Raw genomic sequence first — 20,583 nt, 5'->3', positions numbered from 1 at the left:
TCGCGGGCACTCGAAGCTGGCTACTCGATGGCCAAGAGCAGAAGCCCACACAAAGTGCGGATCTAGAATAAAGAAGGAATAGTCTGAGATTTATCATTGGCCAGGCCATATATCAAGTGTTTTGGCCAAATAATATAATATATGGCACTTGCCAAGTTTGCAATTACCAGCAAAAACTGTCACGGCATTTTGAAAAATTAACATGCACGCCATTTATAGTTCTTTGTATCGGCCAGTGCTATAGATTTATGCCAATTTGATACTGCTGGTGATGCTGATTTATGTGAGTTCGGATTCCACGCTCCGAAGAACTTTCGGCGGAACCATAAATAACGCCGGCGATCAAATTGCTACCTTCATGTGTCGATGGTGCGGAAAGTACGAGGGGGCGGGAGCCAAACAGAGTTCCTTGGCTTTGTTGTACTTTCAATTAAGGCAATTGATTTTAATTAGACCACGGCTTACCATAAACATATTCCAAAGAAATTATTATTAAGCACGCGACCCTCGGAGCTGCTGGTTTCGGGGAAGGGGTGCTCGTAAAGTTCCTCCCTCACCTCGCCGCCCTCGGGTGTAACTTAATATCTGCTCTAGTCGTTCGGTTCAATTAGCAGGAATTACGAGTATATGGCCAGGCCAAGTTGGACTGCAGTGCACCCTGCACAGGAATGTGCCCACATCTCGGGCCAACTGCTGCCGAAGTCGGAGGAGGTAGAGCGGCCATATTCCTTAATTGGCCGATACAAAGGGGGGCAATCAGACACTGGGAAAAACCTCTCTGCTGCACATGGAAACTTGCACGAATCAGCACTGAAATGCTATCAAGAAGTAGTCAAAATTCATTTCTCCAAAATATTTCGATGACTGCTTTCTGTGAGTTAAAGTGCTGTTGTCAAGAGTTCCTCTACTCGGGAGGGTTTTTCCCAGTGCCTTCGACGCACAGTGGTCGGTCCCATAGGCCAAAAATCAAAAAATCAATTTTGGAATTTTGATTTCAAGTTTGGCGCATCTGTTTATCAATAGAACAAGGCTTTAAAAGCAAGTATTAGTTTTGTCTTGCTCCACATATTTGCGGAGAAATTGGGGTGCAAAGTGAGCGCACAAACCCAGCGATCAACTGAAAGCGTGCGCATGTCTTTTGAAAGCGTTAAGTTAATAATTAAAAAAAAATATAAAACAATCGTTTAATATCCGAAAGTGAAATGAATATTAAAGTTGAAGGTTTGCAGATTGTGTTTTTCTAATTTTTATTAATTTTGCATGCTATATGTGACTGTGACAATAATTGTTTATCCACCTAAATTTTACAAGTTCTGCAGAACTAAACATCAATATTCTGCAAAGGTAAAAGTTGTGTTCCCAAAACTTCTCAATAATGAAATTTTTTTTTAAATGTTAATCAATATTTAATTAGTATTATCTGTGAAAATCATCTGCGAATAGCTGCGAATTCGTTCAGAATCTGTAAAAGAAGACGAGTACCTCGTTCCTTTTTCATCAGTTTTTGATTTTCTAGAGTAACCATTTCTAATATATATTGAAAAATTTATTTTTTATTACTTTTATTTTACTATAAATTTATGTTAATCATCGTTTTTTGTTATCTTTTGTTAATTTTTTAACCAAAATTAAGTGTTTAATAAATATAATTTTTGTCAGTTACGCTTAAAAAAAGTGTAGTATGCATTTGGGAGTCAAATTTTAAACATTTTATGGTAAACACGATGGTAGCGGATATATTTGGCTTTAATGGTGCTGATACTTAAAATATAACATTCATACGCTATTATATACCTACAAAAAAAATTTCAACTCGATATTCCTACTGGAAGTATTTTTGGCCGCCTTCTTCATACAAGACCGACCACTGTGCGACGGCGACGTGCCTCAATTGAGGTGATCAACGTTAATTGAAAGCCAGCGCGGATGACTCAGCCGGCGGCTCATTAAGTGGCTGGGAATCGGGAACGGAGGCTGACGGAACTCGGAGCGATCGAGATGAAAAATTAACATTTCGCGCATCATTAAAATTCCGATAGAGAGATGGGCTGCGATGGATCGTCGGACGGTGGACTTTGCCATATGGAAATCGTTGACAAATGTAGCAACGTGCTCAATGTCTCCATTTCCATTCCCATTCCCATTTCCATTTCCACATCGCTGTGGTGTACTTGTTGTCCCTGTTTTTCTTGTCAGCTGCCGGCCGCCTGGCTCATTTGTCGCCTTTCCTGCGGAGAGTGGGAAAACAAATGCGTCAACACCGAATTTTCATTTGGTTAATGTGCGACTAGAACTAAAAACTAAATACGCCTCGACCGCATTATTCTTTGCTCTTTTCCGAGACACATCCGAGCACCATCAGTGGAATAATAACACGAATTTATCAATTTGTCATGTTGATATTTGTTTGGCAATTTATTTTCCATGTGCGCAGGAAGGGAAGGCCGCGCCGGCCCCACCGAACTGGACTGAGGAGTGGTTCCGCTCTCAGCTGCTGGGTTTTATTTTTGGAGGCCCTCGGTGGGCACTCTATACTCTATACTCGCATGCGGCATGTGCAACGCCAGCAGTTGCGGCCAGTAATTGATTGCACTACTTACACTCAGACCGAGCGGCTTCCCCGGGAGATTAGTCGCGATTCAATGGATAATTATCATCACAGATCACGGCTGCCACAGACGCAGGCACAAATATATCTGTGAACAGCAGACTTTAAAACTGATATTGCCATTTTGTGAGTTTGCGTCCCTCGCAAATCATTCAACAGCGCCAAGAACAAATAAACAAACGAAAAGAGGCGAGTCGTTTAAACTCATTCGAGTACACTGAAGACTACTTTTCATTGCAAAAGTTAATATAAAACTATATTATTATCTGCATTGTAGAATAATAATTATATACTTTTCAAATTTCTAAGACGAACATAGATATAGATTTTATAAAGTCTAAAGTCACAGACTTATTTCGTTGTGTAGAGTGGATGATGATGTCACCTTTTAGCGTATATTGCATATAGCAACATCTCCATAAAGCCATTAACATCTGGCGTGATTAACTCTCGACTCTAAGCTCCGAAAGGGGGCTCCTTTCGCCCGGTATTTCTCACGGACCCGGAAGGGATGCGGGGCACCTTGGGGTAATGGGCAACGGAGCTCCCCCCGGGAACCGGAGGGGGAATAGGGGCCTTCGGAGTGTCGCCATCGAGGTTCGTACGCTTTTGGAAATTTATGAGTTTCGCTTGAAAAGTATTTTATTGCATTTATAATTGTGTGAGTGTGTCTGGGAAATGGAGTCCCGCCTCCCCTGTAAATGTTGCACATAAACTCTTTAACACTTTGCCTCTCGTGCAATTAAAAAAAGTCTACTTATTGAAGGGGAAGTGGCAGAATGTATCTGTATCTATGCGGCCGTATCCGTATCTTTGTCCCTGTTCTGTGCATTAGGGGGCCGAAAAAGGGGAGTGGGGTGCTCCACTTCGGTGTTCTTGGGGCCACCGCATCATTTGTTTGCGCAACTTTATTAGACTCTCGAATTGCGTGTTTAGTTTTCCGAGCGATTTATGGTGCAGCCCGTCTCGAGCGGGTGACGAAAATGTGGGAAACTCATCGGAGGGCCATGTGTGCCGCAGACGTGGCACTAACAAGTGTCTTCCCCTCTCCACCTCCGCCTCGGATCACTCGAAAGTGTCTAACAATCCGCAGCTCAAACTTATCCGATCCCCTTTCATTCAGCTTGTCGTTTCCTCCCGAGAAACCTTTGTGTCAGAAACAACTTCGTTGATTAATAAGCAACCATTAGAAATGAGAAACTTTATTTATTTATGAAATCAAAGCACAACACATTAAAAATTTTTAAAGTTCTAAATCTATTGAGCAGAGCTTGTCTTTTTGAAAGAACCTTAAAAGCCCTACACTTTAAAGTTCCTTGACCTCTTGTTATTTGTTCCCCCAAGAAGCCTTTTTGCCTCCTTCAGCAGCTTCTCCGTTTGATTAATAAGCAAAGTAAAATTGAAATTTTTTCCAAAATGCACACAAAAATTAAAACGTACAAATTGCCAGTTATTTGTTTGCCCCGAAGTTCCGGTACCTTTCCATCTCGAAACTCCAAAACTTCCTTGGCGGCGGAAAGAAAAAAATTCATTTTCCACGTAATTACTCTGCTGTGATTAGTGAAATTAAACTTTTCTCTGGCGTTTTCCCTTTGCTGTGCGTGAGTTTTGCTTTTCTCATCTGCTCTTTGATTTTTGGCCGCGGAAAAAATGGCGGCGCTTTTCTTTTCTCCTCTTTTTTCCGTTCTGCAGTTTCATTTAGCGCTACGTTTTTCATGGGAAAAACTAGAAAAAAGGGAGCCAGTGGAAAGCGCGTAACGGCCAATTACAAGGATTGATTGTGTATGAAAATGATGTTTCCCTCGCTGAGAAACTTTTCAATGCAAAGATGCATAAGGTGTCCAATTTTTCATGGGACTTGTGCGGGGTTTTCGCGGGGACATCGCGCAGAAAGCAAAGATTGACGGCCTTTGTCGCCAGGGCCAATGAAATTTTTAAATATAAAACGAACGGACGAGTAAAAAAAGCCAGGGAATCGGGCAGAGTGAGTGCTCAAAGAAAACACTTTTTGCGCGGCAGACACTTTAACACTTGAATAAATATTTGTGCGTCAGCCGCCCGAAAAAGGAGATTTTATAATGCCACAAAATCCAAACTAATTACTCAAGCCGCTCCGACGGACGCTCGCATCATTTCACTTGATATCCTGTCCTGTCACAGGATGCCAGTTAGGACCGTTCTCGCTCCCCACTCCCCTCGCCCATCTGCGATCCCGAAACTCAAAAACCAGACCCAGACAGCCTCATCATTGCCCCTTGAATCGCAGACAAAATAAATGTTTTGGGAACAATTTCGTGTTATTTTTTGGGCAGGAACTCGGCTCAGAAACTTGGAAAAGTGTCACTGGCGCGTGTGTCAGAAATTAATATTAATTTGCTATGTCAATGCATATCCGTCATTGCGACGACAGTTGGCGATTCGAGGCCAGAAAGTGGTTACTTTTCGGGGCGCCTCATTATCATCTTGCCAAAGGGTGGCCTGCGCACAGAGGAACGCACGTGCGAATATATTCGGGAAATTATTCAAATTATTTTCACATTTTCTGGGGTTTCTCTGGACTGATTAGAAAGCGCACTCATAAAGCGGGATGATCTCCCCCGTTTTCGTCCTTCCAATTCCTATTCCCAGTCTGCGGCAGGTGCGGCTTCCGAGTCCTGATAGTTGTCATCGAGCCGAGTAATCAACTGCTCTCCGGAGAGAACTCATGCTGGGAAGTGGAAAGTGGGTGGGTCAGGTCACATGCCAAATGGCACACGTTTCTTGAAATCCATGCCGTGTTTTTGCTTATGATTCGGAAATCACGTAAGAGGGTATATTAAGCATGTGGGAACGCAGGAAAAGTTTTATTTCTTTAATGGATAGTATACCTACTATCTTTGAAAAGTATTACGACTAAGTTTGGAATAATGTGTGGGATATACATTATCAATTTATTTCTTTGAATGGTTTCTCAAATTTCTTTTATTGTTCGAATTACTTTCTGTCATTCGTTTTTCAGAGGGGTATTTTTAATTCGAGTTCTCCTGTTTTTCAACACTTCCGAGGGGTTGGGGAATGTGACGATTTTCGGTTTGCCTTGCTCATCAACACGCGGCGGTCCGCCGGAGAAGAGGCGGCCCGGAGTTGCAGAGATGCTTAATTTGGGTGCCACGTGTCCTCGTCCGCATCCCCGTGTTCTTGTCCGTTAGTTCGGAAGGTGTCCGCCGAGTGTTTTAGAGAGTGTCGTGTGTATTTGTCCCCAGGGCACTCTGTTTACACGACTTTGTTGTTAGTAGTTTAATTTAATTAATGTTTAAATATGCAGGCTTACGACCCGATGTTCCTCGCAGGGAGAGAGCGTGAGAATCCTGTATTGGCGAGATTTCAACACGAACATCGTTGATTGTTAATATAAACGTTTAGTTTATATTGCGCACTTCATAAGTTCACACATTCGAGAGTACGAAAACAAAAACAGAATTGCGTTCTGTATTAATACGTTTGCATCCATTACATTTTAAATCTGCAAAGTGTATTTTCTCTGTGGAACAACCTGACGTTTCCCCCTTCCACTCGTGTTTCTTCCCTGCCGCACTCGAGATAAAATTTTCCTCGTTTTTCCGCCTTTGACAGCTGGCAACTGTTTCATGTGCGATGGAACCGCTCTGGCACCTTTCAGACTAGTTTTGTCTCTGCAAATATTTTGATTAGCCCGAGTGAGTTGTTTTCGCCGATGGAAGCGCCTTGGGACATGTTGCATTTGGCCAAGAAAAATAGAGGCAGTGGGCAATGTGGTCAGGGCTCAATCAAGTTACTATTAATTCGAGGACCCGCACACATGTTTGCTTAAATTACATTTGACATTTACGAGTTTGTAATAAAAACTTTAACAATGGCCGACGCCATTTTACTCGGGAAATGCTCGACTTCAGACGACCAAAGAACGAGGAACGAGGGGCGGGGGTAATGGGTAATGGCCATCAAGTGCAGATCGCGTCGTAAAAGACATTTTACAGTTGGCACCGCTCGATTTCCATGGCCCGATTCGATGGCCGATGTTCGATTTGGCCCCTCGAGTGGAGAGACTCGAGTGTGCGTGCATTTTTAATTAATTGGGTTTAGTTTTTATGGCTTCATTAATTACCAAACACTGCAAGGCAGCCGGTGGGTCGCCGGGGAATGGGGGTCACTACAATCCTTGACTTGACGTCAGCACCCCTTGAATGAATAATGCATCATGACAGTCGATATGTGAGCCGTAAGTATCAATAATAAAAGTGCGACGCCAGGACCAAAATCGGAACGAGTGCATTAAAAATTTATTTGGATCTGCCTGCGACGCGTGGCCATATTCCAAGACATATATAAATCGGGGGTGCGCCATAAAATAATAATCTTTATGATGGCAAAATTTTAATACAATATTGGCGGGCTCCGCTCTGAGATGGCTCTTCCTGCTTCGTATCTGTCATTGGTGGATTCATAAATCCACTTTAATTGCTGCAGTGATTCCAGCCGTTTGACGAGTTCCGTGGACTTAGCCGTGTCCTCCTTGCGGGCGATAAAAGCGGCCAAGTGCCCAGTAAAAATCGTGTTCATTAATATTCAACTATATGCGTTTAGTGGCTCCTCCCATTTACTGCCGCAGATAAAGTTCGATGAGCAGCTGTCAGCTGGCAGTCCCAATCGCGGGAAAACCCCATTTTCCCAATCCCCCTGGTTAAGGAAAACAAAATTCTATTTTTATTTTAATTGCAAGTATATTAATCAAAGTACTAGAGCAAAAGTAAGCAGTTTCCAATTCTGTTTACCCAGCAATCAAATAAAAACGTGCAGTTACCTTGCAACCATTGCAATCCACAGTCAATAACTAAGCGATCCTTGGCCCCATCTGGAATCCATTCATATATTTGCTTTTCTACTGGCTGAATTCTTCAAAGAAACCCATTGAGAGCCGTGATTTATGCGAGTGCCCACACTTGCGTGATTTGCAAATTCAGTTATAATTCAAATTTGCACAACATCGTTCGAGGAGCAATTCGGTTGGCTGACCTGCCCGACTGTCCGGCGGATTGCTCCGTCAAAAACCAGAAAAGAAAAAAGAAATGAAAATCGCCGGATCCGCCATTGACGAATGCAGTTGAGGGAGAGGGGAGTTGTTTAGTTTTGACCATGCCTCATTTACATTTATTTGCCAATTTATTTAACGATCGATCGTAAAGCGTTTTCGCCGCCTTGGACACTCGGATTTTGCTCTCCGATGTTTTTCTGTATTTCAATTTTCAGTCTCTGGCGGTTTTTATGTCGAAATGGGGAGCGCGGCGAATGGAATGGAGAAAAACAGAGACAGAGCGAGTCTGTGTTGTTTACGTTTTTAAGTGAATTTCCATATTTTAATGTTCGGCAACATTGTTGTCTCCTCAAAAGGCCGACCTCCGTTCGCGCGGTCATAATTTCCGGCGAGGAATTCGTGGAAGTCGCCCGACCATATAGACCCGGTCTCCCATTCGCCGTGGTGGGGCTAAACGATCGTAAAGATCGGACAGTTTTATAGGTGTCGGCACAAAGGTGTTTTCCCTGCCCGATCCTGCAGTTTATGTTGCTTTGAGATGTCAAAGCGAAGCGGAAAAGAGCATCAAACACCGATATAAAACTGGCGACTTTGAAGCCTGTGTACAAACAAATAATCGAGGCGCATTCCGATCGCAGATACGAATCTGCACTGGGGAATACATTTATGCCGAAATTATGTCCCCATTTTTGAATTAGACTTAATTTACTAAACAATGTTCCAATGAAAAGAGAAATTGTTAAAGATAACTGAATTGGTTTTTATAGTGTTTCCCCAACTTAAGTTACTTCACTTTTTTTTAGTTGGATCTATTACCTTTACTATTTGATACTACGTTTTTTACGGTGTCTTGTACAGATCAACTTATTTGGGATCATGATCTGCACAATGGCGCCCATCGGACGCGATGAGCTTGAAATCTTATATGCCGCCGGCTCTCGTCTGCATTTGTCTGGCATTTGTGCAAACATCTCGACTAATTGGCCAACGGTTCAGTTCGGATCGGATGGGATGAGATGGGATAGGATGGGATGGGATGGGATGGGATCGGATCGGTTATGCGGGTGGGGTTTATAGGGAGCAGTGCTCTAAAGAGTTGGCCTGGACGTGCGTGCGTGCGTTGGGGCCATTAAAAAATTATTGAAATTGAACATTTTGAAAATAAACTGAAAACGCATTTCGACTTTCGGTGGAAAAGTGTGGCACACGGCGCGCTTCATTTGTGCCACTCGGGAAACGGTGAAAAGCGGGGAAGCCGGGGAAACTCACATCGCCTTCGATTAGGGCTGCATTTCCACGTTTTTCAGCGTTTGGCTTTTTCGCCAGCCGAGAGAAAATTTAATTTATTGCCCGCCCGTCTAGCAAGTCAATGCGATATACTATACTGTACCATACGATCTATGCGATTCCTCTCGATTTGTGTACGTGAAAAGTGTACGGCGTATTTTTAAGTGAAAATGAATTGAAACGAAATGATTTTTCATTTATTCGCCGACGCTGCGACGCCAACGAGACTGGGGCCCCCGCCCCTCGCGGCAAATGAGGAAAATGCCGGGGGAAATTGTCGCTCGCTCGGGGAAATTCGCACCTAGAAAATCGCCCCGATTCTTCGGCCCATTGCAATGTGCCAAATAATGCGGCATTAAGTGGTTGCACCTTTCTGCGGCAAGGTGCATTGCCGCAGGCGCGCTGCACTTGGTGCAATTGTTGCCGCTCTTGCCGCTGCAACTGTCAACATCGCATCGGCATCGCAGCATTGCAGCATCGCAGCGCCACTCGAATGTCGAAAGCGCCACAATCCGAAAGGTGCGACAATGGCGACAAGGCCCGCATAGTGACAATAATTTGTGGGCCGTGTTGGCAACTATTTTGGGTTGGGAATGTCTACAGTGCGCTGTAGGATATAGAAAATGGTAATGTGAAGTGATTGATGTGCTACCAAACTCATTTAACACACTTATTTATGATCTCTCGAATAACCCGTTTTCACTGATAGGCTTTGACCCTGATACTGAAAGATATATATAAATGGAGGGATCTCCCTGTAGAGAACAAAGGGAACCTTCACTGCTCGGCGAAGTAGGTTGACGCCACCTAAGTATGCGGTGCCCAAAGGTGCCACTTTCTCAGGGGGAGTTGACGCGCGAGTTGCTCGAAAGGGCGGGCAAGGCGGGCGGAAAAGCCGGGGGGCGGAGTGGGAGTGGCGGGGCGGGCCGACATGCTGGCGTCAGTGTCAGTCTCTTGAAGTCCCCAGTCCGACGAGCATATAGACCATCGTCTGGCAGCTATTTATTCCCAGGCCTCACCGGCGAGTATGTGTTGCAATTATGCAGACAAGATGTCGACGCGAATTGTTCGCATTCGTCGACACTCGACGCTCGATTGAACGGTAGAACGATAGACGATAGAAGAGGATGTGTACGAGGTTGTGGCTCCCAGCGGATGGATGGGCGTTCGGATAACTCAGCTGGGCCCTAGGTGCTAATGGTCAATAAATATGAAATTTTTATCGACTTACGCAACACGAGCGGGCATCTAAAATGCAAACACTCGTCATTCCGGAGCGTCTTAGCTCACGTTTTGCCGGCTAACAAGCTCCCCGGAGTGAAATAAAAACCGAAAGTGCAAAATCATACGGAGATGCGGCTACGTGATGCCATCTCCGCGCATCGGACTCCCATTTCTCGGCATCGGGATGTGGGATGTGGCTTTGGCTTTGGCTTTGGCTTTGGCTCTATTTCACTGGCCAATTAGCCGGCCTATTCTGGCTAATTGGTGTACCTCATTTATCCCATTGTCGCTGTCTGCATGAGATTAATCAAGTGCCCAGATGCAGTTTCACCAGAACGCGCTGCTCCGCCGAGGCGTGACCAAAGTTTGACTTTGTAGCTACATTGTGTGTCTGAATCTGGGCGGCTCGTATCAGGCTGTCAGCACTTGGCCAATTGTTCCCGCCGGTTTTCCTGCCACGTCGACGGGATTGGGCATTTCCACGGAAACCCGGGCCGAATGAAATATGAACTATTTTAACGCCTACTTAATTTATTTGTTTTTTCGCTCTTGCCGCCGCCAAAGTATAAATTTTAATTAATTTAGCGTTGAAGTGAAAGTGTTAAGTGATTCGCTTGGCTGCCGCTGCCAATACCTTCGAGAACGAGAGCATACATAAGGGGTAAGCCATATAAACTATATATAGCCAATATGTACGGGCCATCAAGCGCAGCTGTGGTAGGTAAGGCCGTATTTTAGTGCGTCTTCTGCCCGACCTAAATAAATAAAAATATGTTTATAGGCAGAAATATTAAAGACAAACACCGAACCGAACCACCGAACCACCCCACACATTCTGGCATTCTGGCACACATGTCCCCTGACCAATTCATAAGTTTGCACTTAAAGGACACGGCCAACCTGTCCCAAGGTTGGACACTCCACTCCGAGATGGCTCGCACATAAAAGCATAATAAAATGTATTTACCCCGGGATCAAATTATGAATCTGCTTATGGGCAAAACAAGGACAGGGGACGGCTAAAAGGTGAGCCCAGCTCCTTCAAGTTATGAAAGCCGCAGGCTGACTCCATCCCCCCGAAAAAGGACAAAACGCATATTTATGAAATGAACAAAACTATAAAGGACACACAAACATGTGTGCACTGGAAAAATATTTAATAAAGTTCATGTTATTTGAATATATTATGTATATTATTTGAATATATTATGTATATTATGTATATATTATGAATATTTTATGCAATCTATGCAGACCATATTCAAATTTCTTATTGCTTTTATAATATTACAATTATTTGTTATATACTCTATGTTTATACATAATATATAAAGTATATTTAATACAATTTTATTTGCTCGCATTTTTCTGTGTGCATAAAAAAGAAGAGGGATCAGGACAATGTGCGGACATCTACGGAGATTTGGTTTTTGGGTTGTCGGTCGACAATGAAAATTTGTGCACATTTCAGCAGAATCGAGGGCCTGAGGTGATGGCCGGCTCCTTTAAGGTGTGGTCACCGTACCCGGCGTCGTGTCCCTTTTGGGATGCCCGAGTCTATTACCGAAGTTTATGGCGCACGCAGTTACACCTACGACAGCCCCTGGGCGAACTGGCAGCATATGGTGGCAAGTGAGGGCGAAAGGTACGGGGGTGGCAGCCACCCAATCACCCAATCACCCACTCACCGCACCACCCAAGGGCAGAACCACTTTGTTTATGCCAGTCGCAACATTTTACAAAGTTTATTTCGCATTGGCATCATCAACAGCCATCAGAATCATCATCATCATCATCAGTCCTCACAATCCTCGGGTGACATCTGGATGGTGGATTCCGGGGGCTCCCCGATTTTGAGCAGGATGCCCCTGGGTGTCCAGGAGTTGCTTAGGTATGTGCGTCACATACGTGCAGCCTCCTGCTTCTGCTCCTGCGGGAAATTACCTTTGGTGTAGAAAAGCGAGAGGCGAGAATTACCTTGGCCGAGTGGGCAATTTTTGGCAACCTTCTGGAATCAGCTCACGTATCGTTTTATTGGTCAATCAAAGGATACTTTGGGGGCGCATCTCATTTGCCGCCAGAAGGAACTGCGAAATAAAAATTAGACTGCAGCCTGCAGACTGTTTCAGTACAAAATAATTAAGTACCAAGTTGATTCCAAAATCGGTAAATTAAATGTACCTTTGTGCCTTTAAGCATACGAAGTGCTTGAGAAATTCGAATTAAAATAGGGCTTTCAGCTTATTCTAATAGAAGTCCAAAAATAACCAAACGAGTTGAAAGCACTCCTGATTAATTTCCCATTTTGCCAGAGGAAAACGCATTCAGAAATTGTAGATGCGAAATGCAAAATGCGTTTTCCGAGATTTTAATAAAATTCTGAGAAAGGGAATGGTGCACTTTGCATTAAAAATTCGCTGTCTAAAAGCTCAACAATTAGCAACAATTTCCGAATGCAAATGCAAAGGAGGCAACGAGTGAAATTAAAGCAACTTAAATGGAACTTATTAGATTTGTATACTTTTAATTTGCATTCATAACAGACGAGGGAGGAGTTCGGGGTACGGGGTTCGGGGTTTGGGGGCCCTGCTTTGTGGGGATATTCCCTGACTTTGGCCAGCAGTTGTGTCCTGCGGACCCAAAAACAACGGCAAGCGCCCAAGGAGGAGAACCCTTTTCTTGTTTTTCCTCCAGTGGACATGACGTACTCCCCCCGAACTTGGTTGATTTAAATTTTGCCTTTGCTGGAATAAAAGGAAATTAATTTGTGCATATTTCTTGAGCTGCTGGCAGACGAAATACGAGCGGCTTCAGCTGCTGGCTGGACATTTATTAAAAGCCGAAAGGAGTTGCTGTTGGCCCAAAGGGAAACGCAAAACCTTTCTCTTGGCCAATCGTAGGAATAATAATAATAACCGAAAAAGCGAAAAGGGACTATCAAGTGAAAAGAAATTTAATAAAACGAAAACAATTTGGCAAAATGAAAGAAAAATAAGAGGCCGCCAAGAAAACTGTCTTGCGGACCAAGGGCGGAATACTAGAGGCGGTTCCCACACGAAGTATTCATAATTGCACGGGCATTAAGGATGCATCCCTGCGAAAAGGATCCGGAAACGAGGACAACACACGTGCCGCGGACGATGACAACGATTGATACACAATTGAGCTGAATCACAAGGATCAGAGCAGAGGGGCAGGGGTGCGTGGCTGCCATAAATCCATTAGTCCATAAATAGTATTGATATGGAATGAAAACAAAATAAAATAAAATTATTTATACGTTTCGCACGGCGCGACAAGCAGGAAAATTAGTGCCAACCGGAGACAAGAGACACGAGCCAGGAAAATCGGCGAGGGAAATCGCACAGGGGATGCTCAAGTGGGAAAGCGGAGAAGTTTTGCTCGACTGGCGATGCGCTTCAAATGATTCCAAAGATTCGCATACAAAGCGAACAGCCATCGAACAACTGTATCGAATTACCAATCAGCCAGGACAATAGAGTCCTGGCAGAGGGTCAAAACGCATCCCCTCTAATAGCCAGCAACCCCTGCCAAAACTTCCAGTGCAAGTTGTGACATCACCTTTTAACCTGGAAGGGAACTAGACAATGTAATTTCCATATTGATGATTCCCAGAATCTAAACAAAAATCCAAATAATGTTAAATAGTCAATATATGTTTGTAGTAATTCCTTTCAGTTAAGTTTCATCAATACTTTTTTTTTGTGTATCATGCGAGTCCATATGAAGCCATCAAAAGCGTTATGAATGCTCTTTACTATCACTTACGAAACCCCTTCCTCCGCCAAACAATTGAATTGAAAGGATCATCAAACGGCGAGTCCTGGCTGGAGGAGCCGTTTGAACAGCATCTTGGCCAAATTGCCGACAATTTGGGTTAACTGTAAAATTTCTGCAGGCCGGAGAGCAAACAGTAAACAGCAAACGGCAAACGGCAAACGTGCAAGTTTTGACAAATACAAATGCGAATTGCGGACACTAAACGCGCCCAGGCCTCATCCTGATTTTCCACATAAAGATGAAGACGTCCCGGATTGACAGGCCAAGAGTGTCCTGCGGGGGCAGGAGAGGTGCTCATAAAACTCATTGGGGCGTAAAGGATGCGAATGCCTTTTAATAATAAAATGAGAGGGAAACTGCGCTGGATCGGGTGGAACCAGCTCTCCTCGATGGACAGGAGCAGGACCACGACTGGCCTGCATAAACTAAGACTAAAGCCGCTTGTCTATGCCCAGGCACGTCTTAAATGCTCAAATTATGTAAAATAAAATGTGCGCCAAAAAAAGGCGAAGGGAAAAGCCAGGCCAAAGGGATAAGGGCGGGGCTGGGGGCGGCTGACGTCAGCTCTGAGTGACAGTGACAAGAGCAGGACATCGGGGATGGAGTGAGCCAAGGATTCGCTCGAGCACTCGACAATCCTGGCAAGGTGCAAAAAAGCGAGCTAGGATTGACACTTTTCTCTGCTCAGAAACTCTAAAGAATACACTACGAGAAATAGATACAGAATAATACAAATCAACATTCAAGTTGGCTTAGAATATTTAACAGAATTCGTTTATTCTTTATCCTTAATAATTAATTTATTTTAAGTGAGCGAAGCATACTCATCATTTACCCTAGATATATTTTTCTCTTCGAGAACCTTATTGTATAATTCAACTGTGATTTTTCAGTGCACTTTGCCGCTGGCCATTTGCATGCCGCAGCCTCCAATCCCCTCTCAAAGCGCAGATCCTGCGTGTCCTGGCTAATAACCGTGAGTAAGCAAACAGGTGCAGCTCGCCAGCTCGGTGTGATCAATCTTTCGCTAAGCTTTTGTTTTCGCCGGGCTTTTGTCTCTGGACAAAAGTTGGGTCGTCTGTGTTGATTATGGGGGAATACTTAGAAGTCCCGGGATTGAGATGTCCTTTGGGTCTGGGTGACAGGCAAACAACGGCGCGTCCTTTTTTATTGTGCGCCTGTGGGTCGGTCCCGCTCTCGTCCTATGATTGATTAGCAATTAATTAGCTACACAAATAACTGTAATTATATGCGATGGGAAGCGGGGGGAGGGGAGGTGGCAGAGACCTATAATGTCAAGGGTCTCCGGCGGCGAGAATTACTTGCAAAAGTGTTCCACCTTTTTCGCGGGCCTCGAAACTCATTTGCATTTTGTTTTCGCTCATTTGCTATTTTTTATGGGCCAATGAAACGAATTCGGTACTCTAACTTTGTCACTTGCGGCTGCCATTCGCCATTGCTTTTTATGAACGAATCCCGGCTAATGACACTTCCTTGGGAAGGGAAGTGGATTCGTCACACAGCTGAGAGGCCATAGATTCGAATATCTGGCTGCGATTGCGTTCCCACTACCCAGTCACCCTCGGAAGTTCGCGAACTAAATGCAGTGCACTCACAGAAATTAAAGCCGAGATATCCCATTTAAATTGATATGGAAATAAAAAGAGTTTCTAAGAAAAAACACTAAAATATTACTGCTCGTTCTCAAGCAGTGTGAAATCATATCCTTGAGGCTTATTACAGATATATAATTTAGTTTTTGAGTGTTCCGAATCGTTGCAGGAGGCTTCCTTTGTTTTAGGCTACCACCGCGCACTTGCTCACTCTTCGCATCAGTGGGCCGGGCCAAAAGTTGTGAACTGGCCTGCAGTTGACATCCCGACCGCTTTTTGGCCGGCCAACAATGCATGACTGACCCTGTCAATATGGGCGACCCCGAATCCATTTGGGGGCCCCTCCACATGTATGAGATATTTAATGCATGCAATATGGATTGTCGCAGGGGGTTCCTCTGCCAGTGGGGCTGGGGAGCAAGGAGCTCAGGGAGCAGAAGTGCGTCCAAAACTCATGTCATTGTTTCGCCGGACTGGAACTGCATTTGCCCTCCAAACTGCTGACATTGAGTGCTCCGACAGGCGACGTGTGTTGGTTTCCATTCTGTCCCTGCCGCTGCCCCTGCCGCTGCACAGTGGTCCGGCTTGTATGGGGAGAGCGGCCAAAAATACTTCTAGTTGAGGTAGGGACTTGAAACTTTGCAGAAAATTTTTTTATATTTATCCTAAAATAATATGTAAAAATCAGCCAGATCGGGCAACAATATCATATAGCTGCCATATGAACAATCGGTCTGATATTCAGTTTTTATATGAAAAATTGAGACAAAACAATTTTTAATTATGGCAGAACCATGTAATAATACTTTATGAACCGATGCAGGAAGGTAGTACCACGGATATTTAATGATAAGTAGTTTTGCTGTTTCTAATGCACACTCTCCGAATTTTGCAGAATTTATATTGTAGCCTGATGAAATCGCTTGCAAAATTGTTGAGCATCTTATTATTAAGTTCTCTTCAACACCTGTTATAATAGCAGACATATCAGGATTATTAAAAAATGCCCTGGCAGTATTGCCATCGTTAGAATTTCCGCTTCCGCCTGCTTTAGGCTAGGTTACCTTTTTGTATTTTGCAAGCCGCACGGCACCTTACGGCACTTGAACTAAACTTTCTTATATTCTTAAAATGCTTAAGAATATTATACAAAAAGATTTGTGAATGCCAAAGAGTGCCATCACAACTAAAACTCTAACCAAACACAGAAAAGACAAACTAAGAACGTTCACAATTATGTACTAAATACAACAATGATTTACACAACACACAACAAATACTACATATACTTTTTATTGTAAAAAAAAAGTTAATACCTTTCTTTAAAATATAAATCACTTCCATGGCACAAACACTTGTTTTAAAAATGTTTAACAAGTTTTTTGCGGAGAGCTTCACTTGCACGTTGCTTACGCTGCAGTACACAATGAATATCATGCTATCTCTTTCGATGCTATTCTTGAAGCGGACAGACGGTGCAAAACAAAAAGATGAATTAATTCAAATAGCTAGACCAATTATAAATAAGAATTGGTAAATTTAAAGTTAAAATTTGGACTTTGGTTTTTTTATTTTTGGCCTACGGGCTGGACCACTGTGCGCTGCCCCCGAATCCTGCATCCTGCATCGTGCATCCTTTATGGCTGAAAGCTTTTGTCGCTGCTGCCGTGCCACCGAACATGTCTCCTTTTTGGCCCCATCCCTGCTTCTATTACCATTGGCGGGGCGCCAAAATATAACTTAAGTTTCTGGTCAAATGAATTTGGCAAAGGTAGCAGCCAGCTCGAAAAATTCGAATCATACTTTTGGGAGCCGTCGCCAGCAAACTCGAATTTATGCAAAAATGTTTTTCCAGCGGAATGGAAAACTCGGGAAAATTCAACCGCAACTGGCAGTTTAAGTGGCCTTTGTTATGGGCAACTTTTCCTTTGCTGCTGCGGCTTCTGCTTTTGCTTTGTCACCTGTTTTCCCTGTTTTCCCCGCCGAACGAAACTTTTACGATCTTGTCAACATTTTGAGTTGAGTGCATTTTTACGCCCCCTGTCGATTTCGGCGGTGCGGGGCAGTAAAATCGAAAAGTAATGCAATAAAATTCGCTTTCATTAAAAGCATTAAAATAGGTTTTTGACATGCCATAAAAATTGTTTCCACGTAAACACGCAGCACACACACACCCGAGGAAAACTGCTGCTGCCACACTTTTCTGGCGGTTTTTCTTTTGGGCCTTCGGGCAACCGGGGAAAGGAAGTGCGAAAGCTTCACGCGACTTCTAAATGGGAATTTTATTGTTCTGGGAGCTGTGGCCGACGCATCGCCATTAGCCGGCAACACGGCTTCCAGCTCACCTAGCCATCGTAAATTGGAGAAAGCGGGAAAGTGCGGGGAATAGCTCATCTCCGCCGGGGAATCCCGGTTGATAATGGAGAATCTCCGAGATGGGAGGGGGCAGCCTCTCCAGAGATTGCAGAGCTTCCACGTCGCATATTCACATACGAAAACATTGCTAAATCGTATTCACTCCCCATCTATCAGAAACGCTCCTCGTAAATTCCCCAAAAATATGATGCCGTATCGGACAAATATTCGTATTCAAAGCAATTAAGTGCAGACTTTATAGGTGGTTCACCGAAATGTTCCTGACTTCTAATAATTGTACAGTGAAAAAAATATTTATTTGTAAATTAAGTTCAGATATTATTATATAGGTGAGGGGCAGAACTTGAATTAAAGTATAGATTATATTTGTACTTTCATGAATACTTGAGTTTCCAACTTTTCGTTCAATGCAACCTAATCCTTTCTGGCAGTGCTTGGTTATGTTGTTGGCCTGGACAATCGCAAATGTTGGTCCGCTAAATGGGGGCCATACGAATCGAATGGAGAATTTATTTCAACGTTATTAACTTCAAATTACGCACACGAAAGCGCTGGAGGAGCGGGGCAGACAAGTCAATGTCCAATCCTTAATTGCAAGAGACAGCGTGTGGCGAAAATATTTTGCTCGCTGGCTGGGAAATGTTTTCATGATGTAATAAATGAAATTAATTTCAATAATTGCAGCTATTCGAGACTCGGATCGGTGGGCAATCCTCGCGGAGAGCCGTCTCCTGCCCTGAAAACCCGATGTCTTTTTATTTAGGCCACTTATTTTATTTTATTTCGGCCATGATTCGCGACGAGGCGAGTGAGCGCGAACGTTCGGCGATGGCCATGAAAACTGCTTAATCGGAAGAATGAATATGAACGTCCAATTGCGATTCCACCCAGCCCCGCCCTAGATAATAAGCAGAAATCATAAATAAACGAGGAGAGAAGCGAATAAATGTGGAAATCCAAATGTTTTTCTTTTCGTTCTTCTTTTTATTTCGATTCTATTCGGATATTTTTCCATTTTTTTGCAGCTACAGCAGCATTTTTAATATAGCAAAATTCGCTGTCATATTCGTTCCCTTCCCCGTCTGATTTTTATGTGAGCGAGTATTTTTCGCATTTATAATGCGGGGCTATATATTTTCATGAACACTAAATTAGGCAGGACGAAATTGGGATTCCTTTGGCAAGGCAATCGCAGGAATATTGTATATGCTAATACGATTTCACAAAGCAATTGTAAACAGTATAGCAAGCTCTGGGTTAGAGGGCAAAAATTCTTGCTACAAATCCGAAAGTAAATCCAAAATAAATTAGTATTCCGTTTTAAAATATTTTACTCATTTTATATATTTTTACATATCATGGATGTGTTATGCAACTTTTTAAGCGCCGACCTTTACTGTTTGCTGAAGCAGATTTTTGACGTACTGGGCTTTGGAGGTTGCAGTTCTGATTCAGATGAATCAATAGCTCTGAAAAGAGTGAAGAAAAATGCAAACATTACAGGGAAAATTAAAAAGCTGCATTTGGTGAGCCGACCTAGCTATACAATAAGACACGAGTATCCGGGTCCTCTGGTCACCTACGATGGCGAGGAGCGATGTGAGCCTCGATTGATTCGCTTTTCGGACTTGAGCAGGAGCAAAGTGGATGTACTTCTACAAGATTGTAGTGGGGAGGAGGTCGGAGAATCAAGTGAAGAAGAGGAGGAGCCAGAATTCGATAGTTGTTGCTCGGAAAATAAGAAACACGCTCCTGGCAAACAAGATTTCGGTAAGAAAAAACCAGGTCGCAATCGAAAAGAATCCCTGAAGGAGTCACAACAGCCTATTGTAAAGAAAAAATGTTCACAGAAAGCATGCAAAAAAGAGTCCCGCCAAGAGCGTGATTTTGGGTGCCAAACTATTTCCTCTAAAGAAGATATCTGTCCTGAGGAAGACTCACAGAATGAGGAAAAGCCAGACACCTATTCCCTGTTGAACTTTGTAAGAACTCTCTTTCCAAAAAGGAAGTGCTTAATAAATTCTAATCAGAGCTGTGGAGAGGAGGAATTCCTCAATGAATGTCCTCCCACTGAAGAGGAAATGAAAGAGCAGGAGGATCGTGCCAGGGCTCTGTACGAAAAGTGTGTTGGCCAGTCCAACCATGCAGTTTCCTGGGAATCCCTGGAGCCGGCGATGAAGCTCCGTTTTCAATGGAAGGCTTTCACGGGAGACGACTTGAAGGAAACGCCCTACGATAATTTCTGTGTGAGTTTCACCAGGAGCTTCTGCAATACCTTTCCTTGGGCCACAGGTCGAACGGCAAGAGCTGAGAGGCAAACCACCTGGTGCAATCTGAATCGCTGCGAGCGACTGCCCTTCATACTGCAGGCTCTACTGTATCAAGTGGCCAGCGGAGCCGTCGATCCCGAAGATCACTGCGCCGTTCGTGAACTTTTTCACAAGTTGAGATAAAGGAAAAAGAACGTTTTCCATTTCCATTTCGATTTTATACGAACCAGATGTTGTGGCCAATCTATTTTGGTGCTGAGCCTCGAAATTCGCAGCTCTTTCTCCCCTTCGGAGTCCCTCGATTGGTGCTCTTGAACCAGTTTTGTCGAGAATAATGGATCCCCTACTTCTGGC

The 20,583-nt window shown here is 43.7% G+C and overlaps 1 protein-coding gene across 1 annotated transcript; it reads left to right on the top strand.

The window, feature by feature from the left end:
- The first annotated feature begins 19,215 nt into the window (after positions 1 to 19,215).
- LOC108086876 lies at positions 19,216 to 20,583 on the top strand. The gene has a single exon (XM_017183939.2). The coding sequence runs from the start codon at positions 19,318 to 19,320 to the stop codon at positions 20,410 to 20,412; it is 1,095 nt and encodes a 364-aa protein (XP_017039428.1). The 5' UTR covers positions 19,216 to 19,317; the 3' UTR covers positions 20,413 to 20,583.

This window comes from Drosophila ficusphila, unplaced genomic scaffold (assembly GCF_018152265.1).
Source record: "Drosophila ficusphila isolate 14025-0441.05 unplaced genomic scaffold, ASM1815226v1 contig_791, whole genome shotgun sequence".
NCBI classification, from domain to species: domain Eukaryota; kingdom Metazoa; phylum Arthropoda; class Insecta; order Diptera; family Drosophilidae; genus Drosophila; species Drosophila ficusphila.
The sequence above is the reverse complement of the archived record's forward strand: the minus strand, read 5'-3'. Positions and strand labels throughout refer to the sequence as shown.